Source organism: Haematobia irritans, chromosome 2, assembly GCF_050003625.1.
Source record: "Haematobia irritans isolate KBUSLIRL chromosome 2, ASM5000362v1, whole genome shotgun sequence".
In the NCBI taxonomy this organism is placed as follows: Eukaryota; Metazoa; Arthropoda; class Insecta; order Diptera; family Muscidae; genus Haematobia; species Haematobia irritans.
In genome coordinates, this window is record NC_134398.1 from 70,061,191 (window position 1) to 70,083,479 (window position 22,289).

At 33.2% G+C, this 22,289-nt stretch overlaps 2 protein-coding genes and 1 long non-coding RNA gene across 5 annotated transcripts; 2 read left to right on the forward strand and 1 right to left on the reverse strand.

Annotated features, from left to right (window-relative positions):
• Positions 1-4,653: 4,653 nt before the first annotated feature.
• LOC142227669 (uncharacterized) lies at positions 4,654-5,324 on the forward strand. Its single transcript, XR_012719960.1, has 2 exons — positions 4,654-5,053; positions 5,111-5,324. It is a non-coding gene; the product is annotated as an uncharacterized LOC142227669 (long non-coding RNA).
• A 9,724-nt stretch (positions 5,325-15,048) lies between these two features.
• LOC142225462 (uncharacterized) lies at positions 15,049-18,258 on the reverse strand. Of its 3 annotated transcripts, XR_012719294.1 has the most exons (6): positions 18,066-18,258; positions 17,799-17,883; positions 17,616-17,724; positions 16,325-16,530; positions 15,561-15,743; positions 15,049-15,503 (listed from the first exon to the last, which is right to left on the reverse strand). XR_012719294.1 is itself a non-coding variant. In XM_075295219.1 (5 exons), exons 3-5 carry the CDS (start codon positions 17,674-17,676, stop codon positions 15,304-15,306), a joined length of 444 nt encoding a protein of 147 aa, XP_075151334.1. In that variant the 5' UTR covers positions 17,677-17,724; positions 17,799-17,883; positions 18,066-18,249; the 3' UTR covers positions 15,049-15,303. The 3 variants fall into 3 exon arrangements, 2 of the variants coding, with proteins under 2 accessions (XP_075151334.1, XP_075151335.1); XM_075295219.1 differs by lacking the exon at positions 16,325-16,530 and having other exon boundaries at positions 18,066-18,249; XM_075295220.1 differs by lacking the exons at positions 16,325-16,530; positions 17,616-17,724; positions 17,799-17,883; positions 18,066-18,258 and adding an exon at positions 16,081-16,294.
• A 2,816-nt stretch (positions 18,259-21,074) lies between these two features.
• On the forward strand, positions 21,075-22,289 carry LOC142224624 (uncharacterized). The gene has a single exon (XM_075294405.1). It carries the CDS (start codon positions 21,075-21,077, stop codon positions 22,287-22,289), a length of 1,215 nt encoding a protein of 404 aa, XP_075150520.1.

Here is a 22,289-nt window from a genome sequence, read left to right on the forward strand (position 1 = left end):
GTAAGTTATATGAAAAGATGATGTACAGTGGGAGAAAAGATGATTCAATTTGTAAGAGGAAATTTCCCAAATGTTTTCTCCATAAGGAGTTAGCATAAAGGGCCCAAAATTGAGTTATCTCTCCCAGCCAGATCTATACTAAAGGCTGTGGAAAGGTTCATTCGCCCGAACCGAAACATGTACAGTCCAGGCGTGTATAGATTTGTATCTGGCGTTTTCTTTTCAATGGCTCTATTAACCATGTTCCTTAATCTATATTTGTCCATAAAAGCTCGAAAAATAATTGTATAATTAGATAATTTTTTTTATATTTTACCTTTCGCCTGGACCGAGAATCGAACCGCGGACCATGCAATTTGTAAGCCAACATGCAATTCGCAAGCTATGTAGCTGTTATTATCATCAATAGACAATTATCCATATAAGTTACATTTATATAGCATAGATTGCGGCGCCCACGAGCCGTTTAAAAAAAAGTTATTTAACAGAAACATACATTTAGTAGGACACCGTGGAGCAGTGGTTGCTACGTCCGCCTTACATGCCAAGGGTCGTGGGTGCGATCCCTGCTTCGACCGAACACCAAAAAGTTTGTTTATTTTTTTTTTTACATATATTCAATCTTTTCGAATGTCACTGATGACAAATAATCGTTTTCTTGTCATTATGTTATTAGTTTTAGAGCTGTATTTTTTGTCTCATTTTTTAATTTTGTATATTCCTATAATAATGTATTTTTTGCAAGAGTCATGGCCGAGACTTTTTCATCTCCTACCTCAAGAGCTGTTATTAATGTATCATATGTATTTAGATTTCTAAACATGCAATGTCTGCGATATATAAGCGATAGATAAGGTTTATGACATAATAAAATGAAAACGCATTACATGTGTAGCCGTAGCTGATAACGCAGCAATGTGGTGCACATGTGTGGCCATAAATATTATTAAGGGCTTCATGTTCTTATCTTTACTTTTTAAGAATATTTAGATTGTAGCTAGTTTAAGATTTAGTATATAAGGATGAATATTTTTTATAACAAAATTAGTGACTTACAACCACTCAATCGTGTAAGAAGTTATTTTTATTTCTTTACAATATGATCTTGGTAAACTACTCAATAACTTTGATATAATCCATGATTCTGAAACTAGATTCAATATTCCAAAGAAAAAACAATATTTCAAACTATAAAAAATACAAAGTATTTGAACACTGTCATCATCATTAATGAAAATTTGAGAAGAGAACGCTTAGCGACGAAGACTGCAATTTGGAAATTATGGCACAAATCTATATGAAAATCTTATCACATCGGAAAGTATCATCTACATAAATTTTAATAACTTGCATACGTAATCTTAAGAGAAGAATGGCCCACAAGCTCTTGTCGACAAATTAAGGAAATGTAATTATTGAAAGATGTTATTTATTTGTACCTATATAGATGATATTACACCTTAAATATTATTGTAACCTAGTTAGGTTAGGTTAAAGCGGCACCCGATTAAGTGTCAGGCTCACTTATGGCGTTTTCTTTTCTTATGAAAAATGCGCACTTTTTTTGCATTTTGGCCAGAAAATGTACTTTTTAGGTTCTTTTCTAAAAAAACATGCAAAAGTGCGAAAAGGCTTCGAATTCTGTTGTGAAAATAGTGCCACGCATAGAGGCAAATTACGGGCATTTTCAGCACTGCCAACAAACGAGAGTGCTGCGATTGCCCTGTTTCCTTCTTTGAATTCTTTTCTGCCCGCTGAAATGATAGCATTTTTTTAGGTTGCTGGTAACATTTTAAAAATGCGCATTCTGTACAGACAAAATGACGGCAAAGCACTTTTTTCAGAAAAGAAAACAGCATTAGACTATTCAGTCCATTATGACGCTTTACACAAAATGCAGGGCACTCACACAAGAGGTGTTTAATTGATTCCTTTTCGTCCGCATCATGACAGCTCATACAATAGTCATTATACTTCGCGCCAATAGTTTTTGCAAAATCGCCTATCAGGCAGCGACGTGTTATAGCAGATATCAGAAGTGATATCTGCCGTCTTGAGAACACTAGCATATCTAGTGTGCGGTTTAAGTTTAAATGGGGCCATATTTGTTTGGTGTAGTTACAACCCTTGCAATTATCCCATCAAACATCTGCCATCATAACAGCCTTCTCACGCAGTAAGAGCTTGCAGGTAGTCAGAGGCATACCAACAGACTCTAGTTCCCCTGGAATATGTAAGGTAGTTCCTAGCCTTGCTAACTCATCCGTTCCCAGCCAGGCACCCATATTAGGTGAATATTGTGCTGCTCATCCATCTCGTTGAGAGATTTGTGGCAGTCGATGGTCTTTTTCGAGTTAAGGAACACAGAGTCCAAGGATTTTATTGCAGGTTGACTGTCCGAGTATATATTAATGCCAACAGTTTTTGGAACATTACTTCTCAGCCAATTCGCCACCTCTCTTATTGCTAATATTTTAGCCTGAAAAACACTACAGTGATTAGGTAATCTTTTCGATATTGGAAGTTCCAGATCTTTAGAATATACTTCGAAACCCACTTGTCCATCCAATTTAGAGCCATCAGTGTAGAAATCTATATATCGTTTTTTCCCCGGGATCTGTGTGCACCACGTCTCACTGTTGGGAATCAGAGTTTCAAACTTTTTGTCGAAAAGCGGTTTCACACTACGTTAGGCACATCTGGCATTATTTTCAGGACAGACCTGTGGCCGTACCTTTTTCCGACCACAGCGATAGCTCGCGCAACCGCACAGCCGTTGTTGCAGCTTACTGTTTGGCCAAAATGTCTAAAGGCAATAGATGCAGCATGACATTAAGGGAATTTGTTCATGTCTTACTGAATGCTCCTGGGATACACATGCACGCCATACGCTGAACTTTGTCCTAGTTAACACTTCGTAAAAAATCATATATTCCATCAAATATCATATCATATTAAACATACTCGTTATTCTAATTCCTTAGAAATTAGTGTTGATATTATTCTCGTTGACTAATGTCAATGTTTGCCTTAAATATACGTTATTGCAATGAAATTCTAAACTTTCGTCATAATTTTCGAAATTGAAGATTTGTTCGTAAATAATGCTAATACGGCTGAAAATAATTAAGACAGTTGGCATGAAGGAGCGGGCATTCCGATCGAGATATCGTTAACATCTTGGTTCTTATATTCACATCCTTCCTTAATTCTTGATTCGTATAATTCTTATGCATTCGTCATCATTTTTTGTTTTGCTACCTTTAAATATAATTGAATTCGTAACCGACTGAGTTGATAGGATCTGGGTGTGAGGGTCGTTACACTCCATACAATACAAAAATCAGTAATGATAGGCTAATAAATAAATCATTATATCAATACATGTATTAAGATAGGTTAAGTGTACTTTGCACGCACAGAAAAAACATGTTTGGACATGGTTGCCGCATCCACTTAATGCTTATCTAGAGTGTGTAGTTGTCGCGAAAACCATATATTTTGTTTTTGTAAAAATAAATTTCGAGCGGAGAAATATGTATGCTGGCAATAAGCATTTAAATGGTTCTCAAATGCCGCAAACATGTTCTATTAATTAAATGATAGAATTTGAGACCATTACACGGTGGGGAAGGTCATGTACCTGGCCATTCAATTTTTTGACTTTCTTGCAGGGAGAAAAGTATTTTTATGGGTTACCTATAGATATGTCTAGAACAATTAGTTATATGACCATAAAAACCATGTTCATTGTTTTCGTCACCATTCCATTTTTTTTTTGCAGCGAAAAGAATTTTATAAAAACATTGAGCAGGTACACACGATTTTCATTTTGCGCGTCAGTGGTGTGTTGATTGTTACTTGGAATGGACGGAGAATACGGAATTACTGTGTTTTGTGTTAATTTATTTATTCACACGCTCACAAAAAATCGCTTCTGTAACATATACTCCCAAACATATTTTGCTTCAAGCATATACATTTTTGGGTATTGCCCAAACATTTATATGTTTGATCTCTTCCAATATATAATATGTTTGAAAGCATATTGGTCTAAACAATATATGTTTGGGTAGTCTAAGTTCCAAACATTTTGTATTTTTGCATCCAAATTCAATAATGTTGTCTTCCAAAAAACAATATGTTATTATATGAACATATAATATGTTTGGAAGCATTTTGCACCCAAAATTATTATATGCTTAAAAAAATTCTCAAAATTGTATTTATTTATTTATATATTTACAATCATAATGAATTATGAAAATAAACAGGTAATATAGGTGCTAACAACATAGGTTTTCGACCTGAATGCTCAAAATTTTGTTTCTGCCCAATTGTATATTCCCCCACATCTTTCTCACTTCCACGAGATTTTTTAGTTCTTAGCACCTTTTTCAGTAATACAAACATTGTAGAAGAAATTATTCAATTGTATGATTTTTTTATTTTAATTTTACCCTTTGCCGGACGGGGATTCGAACAGCGGACCACACAGTTTGTAAGGATCAAAGAAGTAGCTGATCAATTGCCCAAGGAAAAATAAAATGTTAATTTTGTAATAACAAAATATGAGAAACAGTCTTTTTCATCCGTGCAGAAGTGGCACGTGGTTTTATGTGAATACCAAAAAGGAAAGTGTAATTGAAAAAAGTGTACCTGTTTTTGTTCTGCATTTTGATATATGGTATAAATTTTTATTTGCAGTTACATGATGTCTGCGTTGGTACATTTGATGGGCATGAAGTAAGTATGGAATGATTACTTATTGTTTAAATTGAACCAAAATGGAGTGTGTAAAAATATATGATCCCTGCCAGCATTTCAAAGTTCCATTTCAACCTCATCGTTACCACAGACTCGTAAATGTCACTTCAACCATCATGAAAAGGTACATCAAAAAGTACATGCAAGTAATTTGCCATCCCTACTGTTAAACAAACCATTTTTTTTTTTGTGAAACGCCCAGCGCAACCAGCTTGTTATATTTTAATTAAATAAAAACGAAAATAAAGTTCTGAAATCATAGATTATACGCTTAAAATTGTGAAAGGTATATTGGTGAACAATTTGGTGATTTTCCAAATGGAATAAAGTGATTGTTTTTCAGATATTTTAAAGACACGCTGCCTCCATGGAATAAAAACACTGGTTGATAGACGCAGCAACATGTAACTCGCTACTTGTAACTCAACATCATCATTAATGCCAAAAATTATGTTAAATGTAATGTGATAGTGGTATAAATGTTATATTTTTAAGAATTTGTAAATGTTTAATCAAATTAATAAATATCTAAACAAACGTGTTTTACTCGACCACAATGATTCTTTTACAACTATCTTAAAATTCACTTTTTCTGATTGTTTGGAGGGTCCCTTATTGGCGTCGTTCTAAATTGATCTATAAAGGCACCTAATAATTGCACTCATGCGAAACATTTTTGTAGTAACTTGGCGTGGTACAACTTCTCAATAGTGACGGCGCTTTTCCGACGAGTTTTTGATGTCGTATATGACTGTTTTCGACGTAGTGGGGATTCTCAAAAGAGTCCCCAAATTCAAAAAATGTTGGCAGGGATGTTTGATTCCTGGACATTATATATACAAATCAACAATGATTTAATTTATAAATAAATAAAAACCAATAAATAAAGTTAATTTTGTGTTTTCTTTTCTCAAGTGGCGTCCTTTTTGTCGACGACAAAAAATTTATTCACAAAGATCAAAACATTTTAGGTTGTGACAATGTTCTTTTAACTGGAAGAAACCCATTTTTGACGAGTACCACAATATTTTAGATCGTGACCATTGTCTTTTGATTGAAACAAAATTCTTGTTATCAATATAAGGTCAGTTTTCTTATTGCACTGATAACCAGTGCAAAAAGAAAACGCAAAACGTCTAGCCAGTTCAATTTTCGATTTTGATTGGCAACACTTGGTCGTCAAATGTCAAAATCATAGTTATTGTTTACATTTAATAATCAATTTATAGAAATAAGTGTACCAAAAACGAAAGAGTGATTATTAATTTTAAAGGATTTGCTGCTTGCTTTTCAAAAACAAATGACTGCTGGCAACAGCTACGTGCGTGGAAACAGATTCAGTGCGTCATGTTTATCAACCAAACGCGTGGAAACATGGGAATTTGCTCAAGTGGTGGATTTACAAGTGGCTAATACCACAAGCATGTGTGGTATAGAAATGGATATGCCAATTGCATCAAAATCACAAAAGCCTAGTTAACGTAGAATTACAGACTTCGGCCAGCCATCACAAGAGGGAGAGAATATACAGGAAATATAATTCAACTTAATACCACAAATTATTTAATTAAACACCATGTCATCGCAAAATGTAAAATAATGTACCCACGCCGAAGTTGCCAAAAATATTACAAAAGAAAAGAATTGGTTCATAATCCACAACAACGTGTATGACGTGACCCCGTTTCTCAATGAGCATCCTGGTGGTGAAGAAGTCTTGATCGAACAAGCTGGTAAAGATGCTACAGAAAATTTCGAAGAAGTTGGTCACAGTTCATATGCCCGTGAAATGATGCAACAATACAAAATCGGTTAACTAGTTGCTGAAGAGCGTACAAATGTTCCAGAAAAATCCGAACCCACATGGAATACTGAGCAAAAGAACAAGGAATCGTAATGAAGTCATGGCTGATGCCTTTTGTCATGGGTTTAATAGCCACCTTCGTTTATAAGTTTTTCTTTGGAACGAAATACCAATAATTGTAGGCAGAGAAAAACATCACCACCACCAGCCAAAAACAAATATCGCAAGTTTATTTGTATATTTAGTTGAGAAAGGGATTTCTTGCTGTTTTAGGCCATAAAACAAGTCATACAAAAAACAAAAACAAAACATATACAGTGACTCACAAAAATATTCTTTTTTTTATCTTGAAATCGCAAACCGCTTAACATTTATATGAAAAAGTTTTATTAAAATGTTTCCATGGATATACATAACAGCAAAACGTAAACAAAAATCGTGAAATTAATTTTATTGTATTATTTGTAATCATTAAATCAAAAAACTACAAAAAAAAGCTCACAAAAGTATTCGTCGTATCAGTAATCACATTGTATGAGACATTATTTTGGTCCACTTAGTATTTGGAATAGTACCCTTTGTTAGCGCAAATGGCTTCCAGTCGTCTTGGCATCGACACGTTTCTTGAGAGATTTTGCCCCATTCTTCTTGTAACACTTTTTTTAAGGGCTGTCCAAGATGAAATTTGGTTTTGTCCGATCCACGGTTCCAAATGAGATCCTAGTTTTCAATGGGGTTGCTACCTGGGCTTTGTGGTTGCGTTTTGAGATATTTAGTGTTGTGAAGGAGCCATATTTTCACATCCCAGGCCGTGTGTTTGAGGTGTTTGCTTGTTGGAACAAGGAGTCTTTATCACGAAATCCCATTTTAGAGGCGCTGGAGTGAAGATTTTCTTTCAAAATTTTTAAATATGTTAAAAAACATTTAGGCGTTCATGGTTCCATCAATAAAAACTAAGTTTCATTACACTTGTTTTTACATTTTTTATTTTCAAGGTTTCCCTAAGCTTTCGCCGTGAAAATAAAAAATGTCGAAAAGTGTAAGACAAAAGTTTTTATTATTTTAAAATTTATTAAGAAAATGTAACCATTAAAAAAATTAGGTTTATGCCCCAATTTTTTGGCCATCTGAATAAATATTTAATGTTAACGACACAAAAGCAAGAAAACTAAACAAGAAAATTTTATAGGTAAAATTCAGTATATGCTGCAAAGCCTCTTGAACAGTTCCAACTGTTTTCTTTTTATTTTACCCATTTTTATTGTGTTAAGGTGTGTTTTACTAAAAGCTTCCTTATTTATTGAAGTCCGCCTAAAGGAGGGATTGGGCATTAGAGGGTTAACTAAAGAATAGAAAAATTATACACAAATGAAGCGTAAATATCTAAAAAATTCATGAAAATTTTAAATTTTACCGCAAAATCCAAACCAAAATCATACTGTCTTGGTGAATATTTTCTAAATAATGATGAAGAAGGCAATTTTATTATTATATACTATTCCAAATGCTATTTTTATACCCTCCACCATAAAATGGTGGTTTTTTAAGTTTGTCATTCCGTTTGTAACAGATCGAAAAATTGCTCTAAGACCCCATAAAGAATAGGGTGGTTAAATTTTCAAGGGCCGATGTTGATTTTGAATAAAACACAAACTATTTAGGACATTATTGTAATTTTATTTTATTATGATATATTCGTATTACTCAATTATGTATGGAACAAACTATAGGCCAAATAGATGCCGCGACCTCGGTGGCACACCTCCATCCGATGGTCCAAATTTTCGATGACGCTGGGGCATAATTGAGGTTCTATGCCGTTAATGTGCCGAATTATCTCGTCCTTTAGCTATTGAATTGTTGCTGGCTTATCGACGTACACCTTTTCTTTCAAATAACCACAAAGAAAAAAGTCCAACGGTGTCAAATCACATGATCTTGGCGGTCAATTGACATCGCCATTACGTGAGATAACACGGACATTAAATTTGTTGCGCAAAAGAGCCATTGTTTCGTTAGCTGTGTGGCAAATTCGGGCCATACAAAGTTCGTTATCATCTTACGATAGCGAACACCATTCACAGTAACTGCCTGACCGGCCTCATTTTGGAAAAAATACGACCCGATGATGGTCGGTCCGTCTGTTGAAATCACGCCAACTTCCGTTCGAAACAAGCTATCGACTTGAAACTTGGCACAAGAAGTTGTTATTGATATAGGTCGTATCTTATTGGAAAAGGGCCATATCGCATTACTTAACGTATAGCCCCCATATAAACCGATCCCCAGATTTGACCTTCGGAGACTCTTGGAGGGGCAAAATTCATCCGATCCGGTTGAAATTTGGTACGTGGTGTTAGTATGTGGTTTCTAACAACCATACAAAAATTGGTCCATATCGGTATTGGGCGGGGGCGACTATATCATACCCTAAACCACCCCATGCGAATTAGTAAACATAAGCAAGGGTATCATTGGTATAGGTTTGGGAGATGAACCGAATTTCCTTATTTATGAAAATTATGCAGTATACACTCAAAAAAAGGCATGTCCTGTTACAAAGATTTTGTCTTTACTTTAAAAATTTACTTTTTCCCTTTCCTTTTTTCCCTTTTTTTTTAAATCCGAGCCAAAGAAGCGGAGAATACTAGTAAGGATATTTTTAAGACACATTTTTTTTTAAATTTCGGTTTTGTGTACTTCTTTCTAGGAAGCGAATTTTAAGTTTTCATTTTTTCAGCTTTTGTTCTCTATATGCTATTAAAATCCTTTAAAACGAGTTAACAACTTTATTTTCCAAATTCAGACTCGACTTCCAGTATACTCATAGAAAAGGTCTGCTAAAAACAGCAGTAGATGTCTGCTGTTATATTTTTGTACTTCACGGCCTAATGAACAATAATTTATAAAATTTTTATACCCTGCGCCACACTGTTGAACAGGGTATTATAAGTTAGTGCATATGTTTGCAACACCCAGAAGGAGACGAGATAGACACATGGTGTCTTTGGCAAAAATGCTTAGGGTGGGCTCCTGAGTCGATATAGCCATGTCCGTCTGTCCGTGAACACATTTTTGTAATCAAAGTCTAGGTCGCAATTTAAGCCCAATCGACTTCAAATTTGGCACAAGTATGTGTTTTGGGTCAGAATAGAACCCTATTGATTTTGGAAGAAATCGGTTCAGATTTAGATATAGCTCCCATATATATCTTTCGTCCACTTATACGGCCCTAGAAGCCAGATTTTAACCCAAATTTGGTAGAAATTTTGCACTAGGAGTACAATTGGTAGTATAGTCAAATGTGCCAAATTTTATTGAAATCGGTTCAGATTTAGATATAGCTTCCATATATATCTTTCGTCCGATATGCACTTATATGGATTCAGCCTGAGTTTTACCCTGATTTGGTTGAAATTTTGCTCAAACATAACGCTTGGCCATATAGTCACGAGTGCAAAATTTGATTGAAATCGGTTCAAATTTAGATATAGCACCGATATATATCTTTCGTCCGATTTAGACTCATATGACAACAGAGGCCAAAGTTTACTACCGATTTTCGTGAAGTTTTGCACAGAGAGTAGAATTAACATTCTAGCAATGCTTGGTAAATTTGATTGAAATCGATTCAGATTTAGGTGTCGTTATGTGTGTTGAATTTGGTTAAAATCTTTAATATTTTAGATATTTAAGTGTGTTAAGTTTGATCTGATTTGGTTCAGATTTAGATAAAACCCCCATATATTCGTGTTTCCAGTTATTACAAATATGACCAAAATTCCCACACTTTAGACAAAACTCTGTGATGATTTCCTCATATCTTAGTCATATCCTGTAGTGCCAGAATTTCCACAGAACAGTTGATTTTTAAATAAGGCTCCAAGTCGCTCGACTTGACCAAATAATATGTTACAACCCACACTTGACCACATATCTTGGCGAGATCTACCAATATCCTTTTAAAATCGCCACTGGTGAGTAGCAAAAATTGCAAATATTACTAAAATTTTCCTATATTTGGTATACATATGTATCGCCTGATAAATCATAAATGTCCTTTTGTACACTTGCATTAAAATTTCTCTCGCTTCATATTTCCCATATTTTTTACTAACATTGTGTTTCATCCCATGGTGATAGCCGATTTTAATTCTAGTGTTTTTGTACAAATATTCTCTTCATTATAAGTATTTGTATCTGGAAATGCAAACCTTTACATAGCTCCCAGCAAATTTGAAGTAGTTAAGGTGGTAACACAAATGTTGGTATACATAGTGGTGAAGGGTATAATATAGTCGGCCCAGCCCGACTTTAGACTTTACTTACTTGTTTTTTACTAACATTGTGTTCCACCCCAGGGCATTAGCCGACATAAATTTTAAGTCAATAGAATTTTGGTCTTAAATATATTGTCGGTTCAGATTTAAATGCATGTATATGGGAACATAAATCTTTATATATACCACTCAAAAAATTTGAAGGAATTCAGATGGTGTCGAAAATGTAGATCACAAAGTGGTGCAGGGTATAATATAGTCGGCCCTGTCCGACTATAGACTTTCCTTACTTGTTTTTCTATAGAAAAATTTGTCAAAATTTTATTTCTATAGAAAATTTTCTCAAAATTTAGCATATTTATTGAAAATGTATTTCTATAGTAAATTTTCATATAATGTTATTTCGTGCTGATGGTCACCGATTCTTAAAAAACCTCTAATATAAATCTTTCGACCGATTATAAATTCAATTTTGCGAAATTGCCTAAAAATGTATACCCTGCGTCGCACTCTTTATAGAAGTATTACAATATACATTGTCCAAATCGAGTGAGGTAAATAAACCTTTATAAAAAGCACTCAACAAAATTGAAGGATTGAGATTTTATCAAAATGTGGATCTAAATACAAAGTTGTGTATAGTATAGTCTGCCCCGCCAGACTTCAGATTTTCTTATTATTATTATTTTTTTATTTTTGACTAAAATTATGTTTCGTCCCATAAAGTTAGATTCAAATATTAAGTACATAGATTTTGTTGAAGTGTATACAATTTTGTCTAAATCGGTGCAGATTCAAATTCATGCATATGGGAATATCAACCTTTATATAGCTCGCAACAAACTTGAGATGGTATCAATGAATTTGGTCCACAATGAAGGGTATAATACATTATTTTGTTTCTAAACATAGGAACGACATTGGCCTGAATTCGAAACATAGAGTACAAGTACACACACTTTTTCATTAGAAATAAGTTGTTTTAGCACACTATACGAGTGCTGGAGATCATGATCGCACTGAATAATCCATGTAGACGGTATTTCCCGTGATTGTTATGGTAATATTACATGGGACAAACTGTTTTTGAAGATTTCCAAAAGCATAGTGCCCTCTATACTCTATAAATCGGAGCCATAACATGTCCAAAAAACGACCCCCAGACCATAATATTACCCCCACCATTGTTGAAGGAACTGTTTTTATTTCTTGGATTAAGACTTTTCTTTGGACCTTCGTACTAAACTTCCACCACCCGAGCCATGCAATTTAAACTTTGATTTGTAGGAAAATAAAACACATTTCACTGATTCTCATGCCATTTAAGGTGTTTTTGTAAAAATTTAAGGCGCGGTTAAATTTTTTCGAACTCCATAATTATTGTGAGTCTCACGAAATACAGAGAAGGCCTTTGACGAAATGTCCAAATGAAATCGTCACTTCCGTGAGAGTTCCTTTATTGGAAGTTGTTAGAGACGCTACATTTAAAGTTGGGCCACTAGATATTTCTACATAATTCGATACATATTCCTGTTTTTGTTGCAGTGAAACAAAATTTAAACAAATACTTCTGTTTTGTTTATTTACATTTGCTTTTGTTTCTTCTTCTTTTCAGTATGTGACATTCACTTGAGATGTGCTCCTCCCCAGTATTTTAGTTAGTTGCCAATTCATATTTTGACAACTACAAAATTCGCATATAATGGTGACTCTGGTGCGACTTGCACTGATAGTTGCACTGGATAGAACACCAGTGCAACGATTGCCATACAAAAGTTCTATCCAGTGCAAAAAGAAAACAGCCCTATAATAACATTTTAGATGATGATAATTTTATTTTTCTTAGAACCATGTTCACAGAACCAACATGGTTGCAGGTGAAAATGTTACATGGTCGCCGCAAAAATAGCTCCTATCATATTATTTTTCTCTTCGAATATGATTGTGACAATCATGTTTCTTCTCGGCGTGTGCACACCAAAATCTTGAATGCGCATCAAATATGACAAAAAAACTTAGTGTTTCAAAATGTTGACAGAAATTGCAATTTGGTCTTATGTAGTTGAAATCCAAAATAATATATTAAAACACCAATTTTTTTTTGGTTTGTTCTTCAATCATTTTTGTTGTTTATGATTTGAGCTTAAAACCATGCGTTGACTTAACTACAAGTGTAGCTTAACCAATAGAGGAAAGGTGTTGTGTACTTGTCAAATTTATTTGGGCAAAGCCCTATAGACTGCAAGATGGTTGGATGGACGGCCGTTTCGGAATTACCAAATACAGGTTAAAGGGCTTTGCCCAAATAAATTGACAAATACACTTTTCCTCTGTTGGTTAAGCTACACTTGTAGTTTAGTCAACGCATGGTTTTAAGCTGAAATCAAAAACAACAACAAAATATTAACACACTAAAAGTTTAGATTCGTAGCAACACATAAATTTGAATGTATTTAATATAATGAGTTATTAACCCTTCGTTGCATGACATTGCATATATGCAATGTTAGTTTCTTGCCTGTCTAGCTCCTATTCTTTTACATATTTTACCATAATTTTTTTTGTTATTCACATTTTGGAAGCCGTAGATTATATTTGATAAGGATTTTGTCCAGTATCGTAACAATTTCATTTAAATAAAGCGAAATTAAAATAAGCATTTTGAGTACCTCGAAAAATTTAACTTATTTGTTTTAATATTATGAAACTTTCTTAAAAATTTTTTTAAATGTAAATATAAAATGAAAAGTTTACTCTATTCTAAACGCTACGTATATAGTTTTATAATACAAATTATATTTACAAGTGCTCTACAATGTATGATATCATATCTGCAATTTCATGCATTTGAGCCGATATGAACTGTCATTGCATATATGCCATATAATTGCATATGTGCAATGTCATGCATTCAATCAAATTTTGTTACTACTAGGAAACTTAACGACGAATATGAATATAAAGACGAGTATTTTGATGATGATGAAGATTTAAACACCGAGTTTGATATAAATCGAGGTCGTAGAAGAAGATTCGATTTGATCCTTGCCCTACATCGTTGGAGAATCGTATAACATACAAGCTGCTGGGTTGTAATTGTTACACGTATATCATCGTGATAGATAGGTTAAATGGGTTCAACATTTTTTTGCGGTGGTCCCCTGTCAATATGTTGGTGACAATTTTAGAGCTTAATATTGAATCGAACTACACTCAGTGATAAACAAAAGGTCAATATTGTGGTATCACAATTAACTGAAAAGTCGCCATTATACCTACTCTAAGTAAAAATGAGAGTCCAGATTTCCGTGTATCATATAAGCTGGTATATACCAAAACAAGTTTTCAGCACGTGGTACGCTCCAACTTCTTTGTTCCATCATCCGATTCATAAGCGTAGAATTTGACATAAAAAGAGTTCCAAAGTCTCTTTATCGACTGCATACACAAGTATCCGCTGCTCTTACTCGGCACAGATGTGGTTCCAACTCTAGGTATCAGGTAATGATTGCTATGACGTTTCTGTTCCTCTTTTCTTTAAGCATACTACTTCTCCAGTCTTTTTCTTGTTTGGGTCACTCCCTATGTTTGAAGTTTCGTCGCCCCTCCGACCATTGCACTGTTCTACGTGGAACAGTGCAATGGTAAACGGCAAACGGTCTCGCATCTATGGGATTGCGTTCTCCATCCCTTTGTGTTAAATGCAAAACTGGGGAATTCTGTGCATCAAAAAAGGCAGAAATTATTTAGAATCCCAAGAGTTTGACTTTTAATATTGCACCCCAAGAAGGAATATGATCACCTCAAACATGTTTCAGAAGTAAAATGTTAGTTTTCGATGGGGAACATGTAACATGTTTGACGCAACCATGCTATCTGATTTTGGCAAACATTTTATGTTTGGCGAGAAAACAATTTTTTTTTAGTAAAAATGTTCCATTTTCCCCATCCAGCAATAAAATTTTTCACTTAAAACATTTGTTATCTCATCACTTTTCTCCTCTACCTGTGATATATAGAGATAACAACGTGGACTAAAGAAATTGATTATCTGCATGAAATTGCATATATGCAATGTTACGTAACTTTTGCTTCAGTGATCAGAATCGAACGAAAATTGGTTTACGGTATCATAACTCCATATACAACAATTCTAACATACTAAATAATTTTTTTTTTAAATCATGCAACGAAGGGTTAAATATTATTTTTATATTTGCATTTTTTAAATAATTTCTTCAACCAACGCCCTTATTGGCAATATGGTAATCAATTGGTACAATTCGACATACATATATGTTATTAAAAAACTTAAACTATGGTATTATTACAGCAAAAGAGAACTATTGAAATGCCGTAAAACAACAGTCGGTGCCTGCTATTATTAGCAATTTTTTCTATGAGTATATATTTATGTTCGACGATTATTCCAAAGTATTATTTTAATGTTACCTAAAAATATGCAATATATAGCGAAAATATTAATACAATCCCTAGCTGGACTTCAATTGAATTACTGCTGTTACACAAATTGTTATAACATTCATAACACTTAGACGATTTCTCCACTTTTCCATTGTGATAACATTTAAATAAATTAATTATCTTCTTTTCGCCGTAGTAGCAATCACGATTTATAACAGTGTAGTTTTCTAAAAAAAAATATAATAATATTAAAAAAAATCTTCTGGTGATATTTTTACACTTACCTATTTTGATTAGCTTTTTCAGACATCCAACAGCATTGCCATCGCATTTTGTTATAAAACGTGTGATATTTCCAGTTCCTATATCAAAGCATTCTGGAGATACTGAACTCGAACAGCTATAGCAGGAGATTGGCTCTTTATCCGGCAGCAACAGTCCTGCATAATCAACGACATCAGAAAGCACTGAAAGTGTATGTGTTTACCAATACATTATATGGCGAATATAAACATATGGCATATAAGGAGAAAATGAATATAAGAAAATTTAATTAAAACACCATATCGATGTCTAATGATTGGATAAATTAACGTATTTCAGAGGATTGGAACCTGAGTTCGCCAACGTATACGACATAATATCAAGCGTGCTATGAAAAAAAGACAATACACAATCTGGGAGAAAAAAGGAGCCAGGTCTCGTAAATCGATCCTCTTCCAACTATTCGCAGTACTCTGTCATGCGTCCCATTTGTTATCAAGATGCGCTCCATCACTTTGTGCACGGATATAAAAAACTTACCAAATGTTCTCTCGCATAAGACAATCACACACAAAACTACAAATGCAAATTTCATTTTGGTACACCAACGATCAAAAGCAATATGTATTCTTGAAGGAACATTTGAATACTGCCATCATCTTTGAAAGTAGTCTGATTCACACATCAAGTTTTACATTAATACATACCTATTAGAGCTATAATTTGGATGGACTAACCGCAAAGACAAACAATTTTAGAATTTGTGGTAATCATTAGTACTTACACCCATAAAAATTCTGCTAAGATAGCTGATGGCCTTAGCAGCCAATGCTACTTTTCCTTTTTTTATCATACATTTACTGTATGATTAAAATAAACAATAAGTAAATAAATAAATAATTCTGCTAAGAACGGTAGTCTGTGCTTGCTGTTATATTTTTACACTTCATAGCCAAGAACAGTTCGTAAATTAAATTCAAGATTCAAGAACTAAAAATAGAAAAGATATTTGCAATTTACTTTTTGTTAACTGGCAGTTAAAGCCTAAAGGAGCTACATCAAAATGGCCGTTAGTGTTTTTAGTTTATTTGAATTGTTTGAAAAAATTTAATTTTAAATTAAAAGTAAAGTCTAAAGTCGGGCGGGGCCGACTATATTATACCCTTCACCATTATGTAGATCAAAATTTGTGTTACCATCTCAACTCCTTCAAATTTGTTGGGAGTTATTATCAAGGTTTATATTCCCATATACAAATATTTATATCTGAAACGATTTGGAGAAATTTTTTTCTACTTCTACAAAATCGCTAGAATTAAAAATTAAATCGGCTAACACCCTGGGATGAAACACAATGTTAATAAAAAAACAAGTAAGTAAAGTCTAAAGTCGGGCGGGGCCGACTATATTATACCCTTCACCATTATGTAGACCAAAATTTGTGTTACCATATCTAATTTGTATCTGAAAAGATTTGGAGACAATTTTTTGTACTTCTACAAAATCGCTAGAAATAAAAATTTAAATCGGCTAATACCCTGGGATGAAACACAATGTTAGTAAAAAACAAGTAAGAAAAGTCTAAAGTCGGGCGGGGCCGACTATATTATACCCTTCACCCCTATGTAGGCCAAAATTTGTGTTACCATCTCAACTACTTCACATTTGCTGGAAGCTATATAAAGGAGACAATTTTTTTACTTCTACAAAATCTCTAGAATTAAAATTTAAATAGGCTAACGCTATCCACTTAATTGGAGGAAACTTCCATTGAAAATGGGTCTCAAATGTATAACATTGGGATGCTATATATATATGGGAGCTATATACAATCTGGTCATATGAGTGCAAATCGGACGGAAGATATATATGGGAGCCATATCTAAATCTGAACCGATTTTAATTAAATTTGGCACAATTAACAATACTACTAAACGTACTCCTTGTGCGAAATTTGAAGCAAATCACGGCAAAACCCTGGATTTTGAGGCCATATAAGTTCAAATCGGACGAAAGATATATATGTGAGCTATATCTAAATCTGAACCGATGTTAACAAAATTTGACACACTTACCAAAGCCGCGAAAAAAAATACTCCAACTCATACATTTATGAAACTTCTGGAGTACAACCATTATGCAGTTACGCCCTCAACCTCCAGCGATCATTTATAGAGAGGCTTGCTGCACATGAAAATGAATTGTTGAGCACAATTTACAACATTGAAGAAAATTCTAATTGGACTGATTCTAAATACCTCTCGTCTGTTGCCATCATTAATGAATTACTTGACAATGAATCAGCCAATCGTACCTTGCCACAATTCTTCCAGAAAACGACACCTGGAACACATAGAGGATAAATGATAATTATATTTAACTCTCTCTTATAAAATAATCTTTTAAAAGAAATATGTGCAATCATTTATATTAGACCATAAGTCATATTATAATACTTACGTACCTACCCTATGCTCATGCATACTCGCTTCAACTGTGATACTATTGCAAAGACAAATACTTACCATTGTACCTTAAAAGCTATTCTTATTAGCCCTCGAAGCTATTATACAAATTGTTAATTCGTTTTAAGTGTTGTTTTTAGTAGTAGATTTAGTATTAATCATTTATTTATGTTTTCAACAGACACCCGCGCTCTGTAAGACAACAACAAAGGTTAATGAGCAAGCCTTTTTTTCATTCATCTCATGTGCCATGTATGCACAATCGATAATTGTTCACTATAAAGCAAGAGCTATGTTACATTACTTAACTGTGTATTAGAACAAGACAGATATAGTTCTAAGTTTACCACTAACTTATCGATAAGTTCATATCATCAATGTAATCGAAATTAATAAGTCTCAAATAAACATACTTACTTACTTACTTGACACACTTAACGATACTATTAAACGTTGTGCAAAATTTGAATCAAATCACGGCAAAACTCTGGCTTTTGTGGTCATATAAGTTTAAATCGGACGAAAGATATATATGGGAGCTATATCTAAATTTGAACCGATTTCAATTAAATTTACCAAGCATTGGTAGAATGTCAATTCTACCCTCTGTGCAAAATTTCAAAGATCGGTAGTAAACTTTGGCCCCTGTGGTCATATGAGTCTAAATCGGACGAAAGATATATATGGGAGCTATATCTAAATCTGAACCGATTTGGCTGATATTTTGCAAGATTTTCGAGACTCGTAAAATATTTGGATGTACGATATTTCAAGAAAATCGGTTGATAAACACGCTAACTATGACCAAATCGGGGATAAATATATATGGCAGCTATATCTAAATCTGAACCGATTTTTTCCAAAACCAATAGCGATTGTTTCCGGCCCAAGAAACGGCCCTATGCCAAATTTGAGGACGATTGGACTTAAATTGCGAGCTGTACTTTGTGCACAAAATTACATATACAGACAGACGGACGGACAGACAGACAGACGGACATCGCTAAATCGACTCAGAATTTAATTCTAAGCCGATCGGTATACTAAAAGATGGGTCTATGAGCAATATTTCTAGGCGTTACATACAAATGCACAAACTTATTATACCCTGTACACTGAAAAAACAGTGAACCCTTTTCCATTGCAAAATGAACTAAACTGTAGTAATATTGACCATGATTTATCCCTTAAGATTTTTTTCAACTTGTCTAGTTTATAATTCTCTTAAATTTTAGTTCATCTATAACATTGTATTTTAGTTCATTTTTACAACACCATAAGATTTATATACCCCTACCAAGTTAAAAAGTCAGTATTATTTTGGTTTACTTGCTTATTTTTTGTGAAACCCGATAATAAAAATTGGTTACCAGTCTCTTTAAAATGTCAACGACTAAACTATTTTTAAATCAATCATTCCACAGTACAGAGAAATTAAATAATTAAAGGAACAACAAACCGTTTTACTATTATGAAAATTTTCTTACAATAAAATTAAACTTTCTTTAAGCAAAAGTAATTTATTATAACAACTTATGATGAAAGTTCTTAATACAATGTTTTTGTGTATAAAAATTATGACCACGTGGAACAAGAAAGTAGTTTATTTTAACTCGCTTTTGGACATTTTGACTTTTCCTTAGTTTTTTATTCATCGTAAGTACATTTTTCACATATCTTGCTGAAAAAAATTGAAGGAATAATGAAAATTGTTAAAAATTAACATGTATTAAAATATAATTTTTTAGCTCTTTAAATTAGCTTGTAACTTACCTTATTTGGGGACATTTTATTAAATGGTGTAAGGAATTCAACTTTTCTTAGATAAACGTACCTCATAAAGTTTGTACCTGAAACAATTAGAGAAATAATGAATTAAGTAATATATTAACTCATAAAATTGTGTTGTTATCGATGTGAAGGACATAATTCAATAAATATTCTTGTTACAAGAAAGCCAAAGTTTTAATATAAAACTTACCAATTCTCTATTACATTGTACGCTGAGTTTAAATAGTTATCGAAATTCATTTGGATTACTCTGAAATTAAATATTTATTTTTTACATTAAATAAAAACATTAAATTGGTTTCCAAAAATCTAATTAAAGAAATAATATGCATACAAAAGTAAATATTCTGGTTAAAAGAATGTTAAAGAAAGCTTACCAATTCATAAAAATGTTGTTATTCTGGAATTAAATATTTGTTTTTTTACATTAAAAATATTAAATTGGTTTCCAAAAATATTTGATTAAAGTAATACTAAAATAAGGTATTAAAAACATGTAATTTTGATAATAAAAAGGTCATAAAAACGTAAATATTCTAGTGAAAAGAAAGCCAATTTTTAAAAGAAAACTTACCACTTCTCCATTAAATTATACGCTGAGGAGAAATATACAAATTTGTCCGAATCCATCTGGGGTTGCTCTTAAATTAAATATTTTTCCAATAGAAAATAATTAATCAAGCTTGAGATCGTTTTTTGTATGTATTGGTTTCTTTATTTTTAAATATTTCGCAATTACATTGAATTGCTTCATCAGGAGTCGATCTGTAATAAAAGTGGTTTGATAATTTTTAATCATGACATGTAAAATTCTTTCTCAAAATTGTTTTTAAAATCGCAAATAATTTTAGTGGTAATAACACACAAGCCCTACAAAAGAGAAATAATGAGTTAGTTGAAGAACTTTTCAAGAATAATATCATATCGGAAGCGGAAAAGAAGAACCTTAAGGCAGATAATGTGATAGCACCAAGGCTGTACGGACTACCAAAAATCCATAAAGAAGGATACCCATTGAGACCAATATGCTCTTCGGTTAAATCCCCGTCCTCGGAGATGTGTAAATATGTGGCAGATATTCTGAAATGCTTGACAGTTAAATCTAGATATAATGTTCGGGATTCAGTGCAATTTAGAGATAGGATAAAACACTTGACGATCCAAAAGGATGAGAAATTAATTTCGTTTGACGTAGTATCGCTTTTCCCAAGTGTACCAGTTGACGCAGCACTCCAAATAATAGAAGAAAGGTGGAATGAAATAACTGTGAACACGAATATGACAAAGCATCTGTTTATGAAAATACTACGTTTCTGTATAGTGGACAATCGATATTTTAAATACGACGGAAAAATATACAGGCAGAAAAAAGGCTTACCCATGGGATCACCAGCATCTCCGGTCATAGCAGACATTTTAATGGAAAAATTGTTAGACACATCTATGGACAAGTTAAAAGAAAAATCCAAAATTATGACTAAGTACGTTGACGACCTATTTGCGATATTAAAAGAGGACGAAATAGATAACACATTAAAATGCCTTAATGAATTTCATAAAAGCATAAGTTTTACGATGGAAATAGAAACGGATAATAAACTGCCTTACTTGGACATACTACTAATAAAAGAAAATGGAAAACTTATTACAGACTGGTATCAGAAAGATACAGCATCAGGAAGAATAATGAACTTCTTTTCCAATCACCCAAGGTCCATGCTAATAAATACGGCCAAAAACTTAGTAAACAGAGTACTGACAATAAGCGATAATAAATTCCATAAAAACAACAGAAAAAAGCTGCAAAATATACTTCAAGAAAATAATTTTCCACCAAAACTAATAAAAGAACTAATTTCATCTTACAAACCCTACTTGGACAAAGAAAATATAGAGAAAGAACCAAAAATTTACAGATCCTTATCCTATGTAAAAGGAATTTCGGAAAGGATAACAAACTCTAACATAGTAGACAAAAATAAAGTCAATATTGCCCATAAAAATTACAATACACTAAAAAACATTTTCACAAAAACTAAAGACAAGACGCCTATTATGGAAACATCTAATGTTATCTATCAAATAACATGTAATGGAGATAACAAAGAACCATGTGACAAAATGTATATTGGAACTACGAAAAATAAATTAAAAACAAGACTGTCGGGACACAAATCAGACATAAAACTCCGCAATAACAACAAACTCCAAAAAACCGCGCTTGCAACACACTGTGCGACAACGAAACATCACCCGAACTTTGACGATGTGAGAGTATTGGAGAGAGAGAGTAGCAACAGCAAAAGATTAACATTAGAAATGTTGTACATTAACAATGTACCCACAGAGAAGAGAATGAACTACAAATCAGATACAGATAACATTGCTCACATATACAGACACATCATAGACAAGACAACTAGATATGCAAGTACTCAGCATCAGAGAAAGCAAGAGGGAAATCAGTGCAATAAAAGTAATAGACGAACGTAG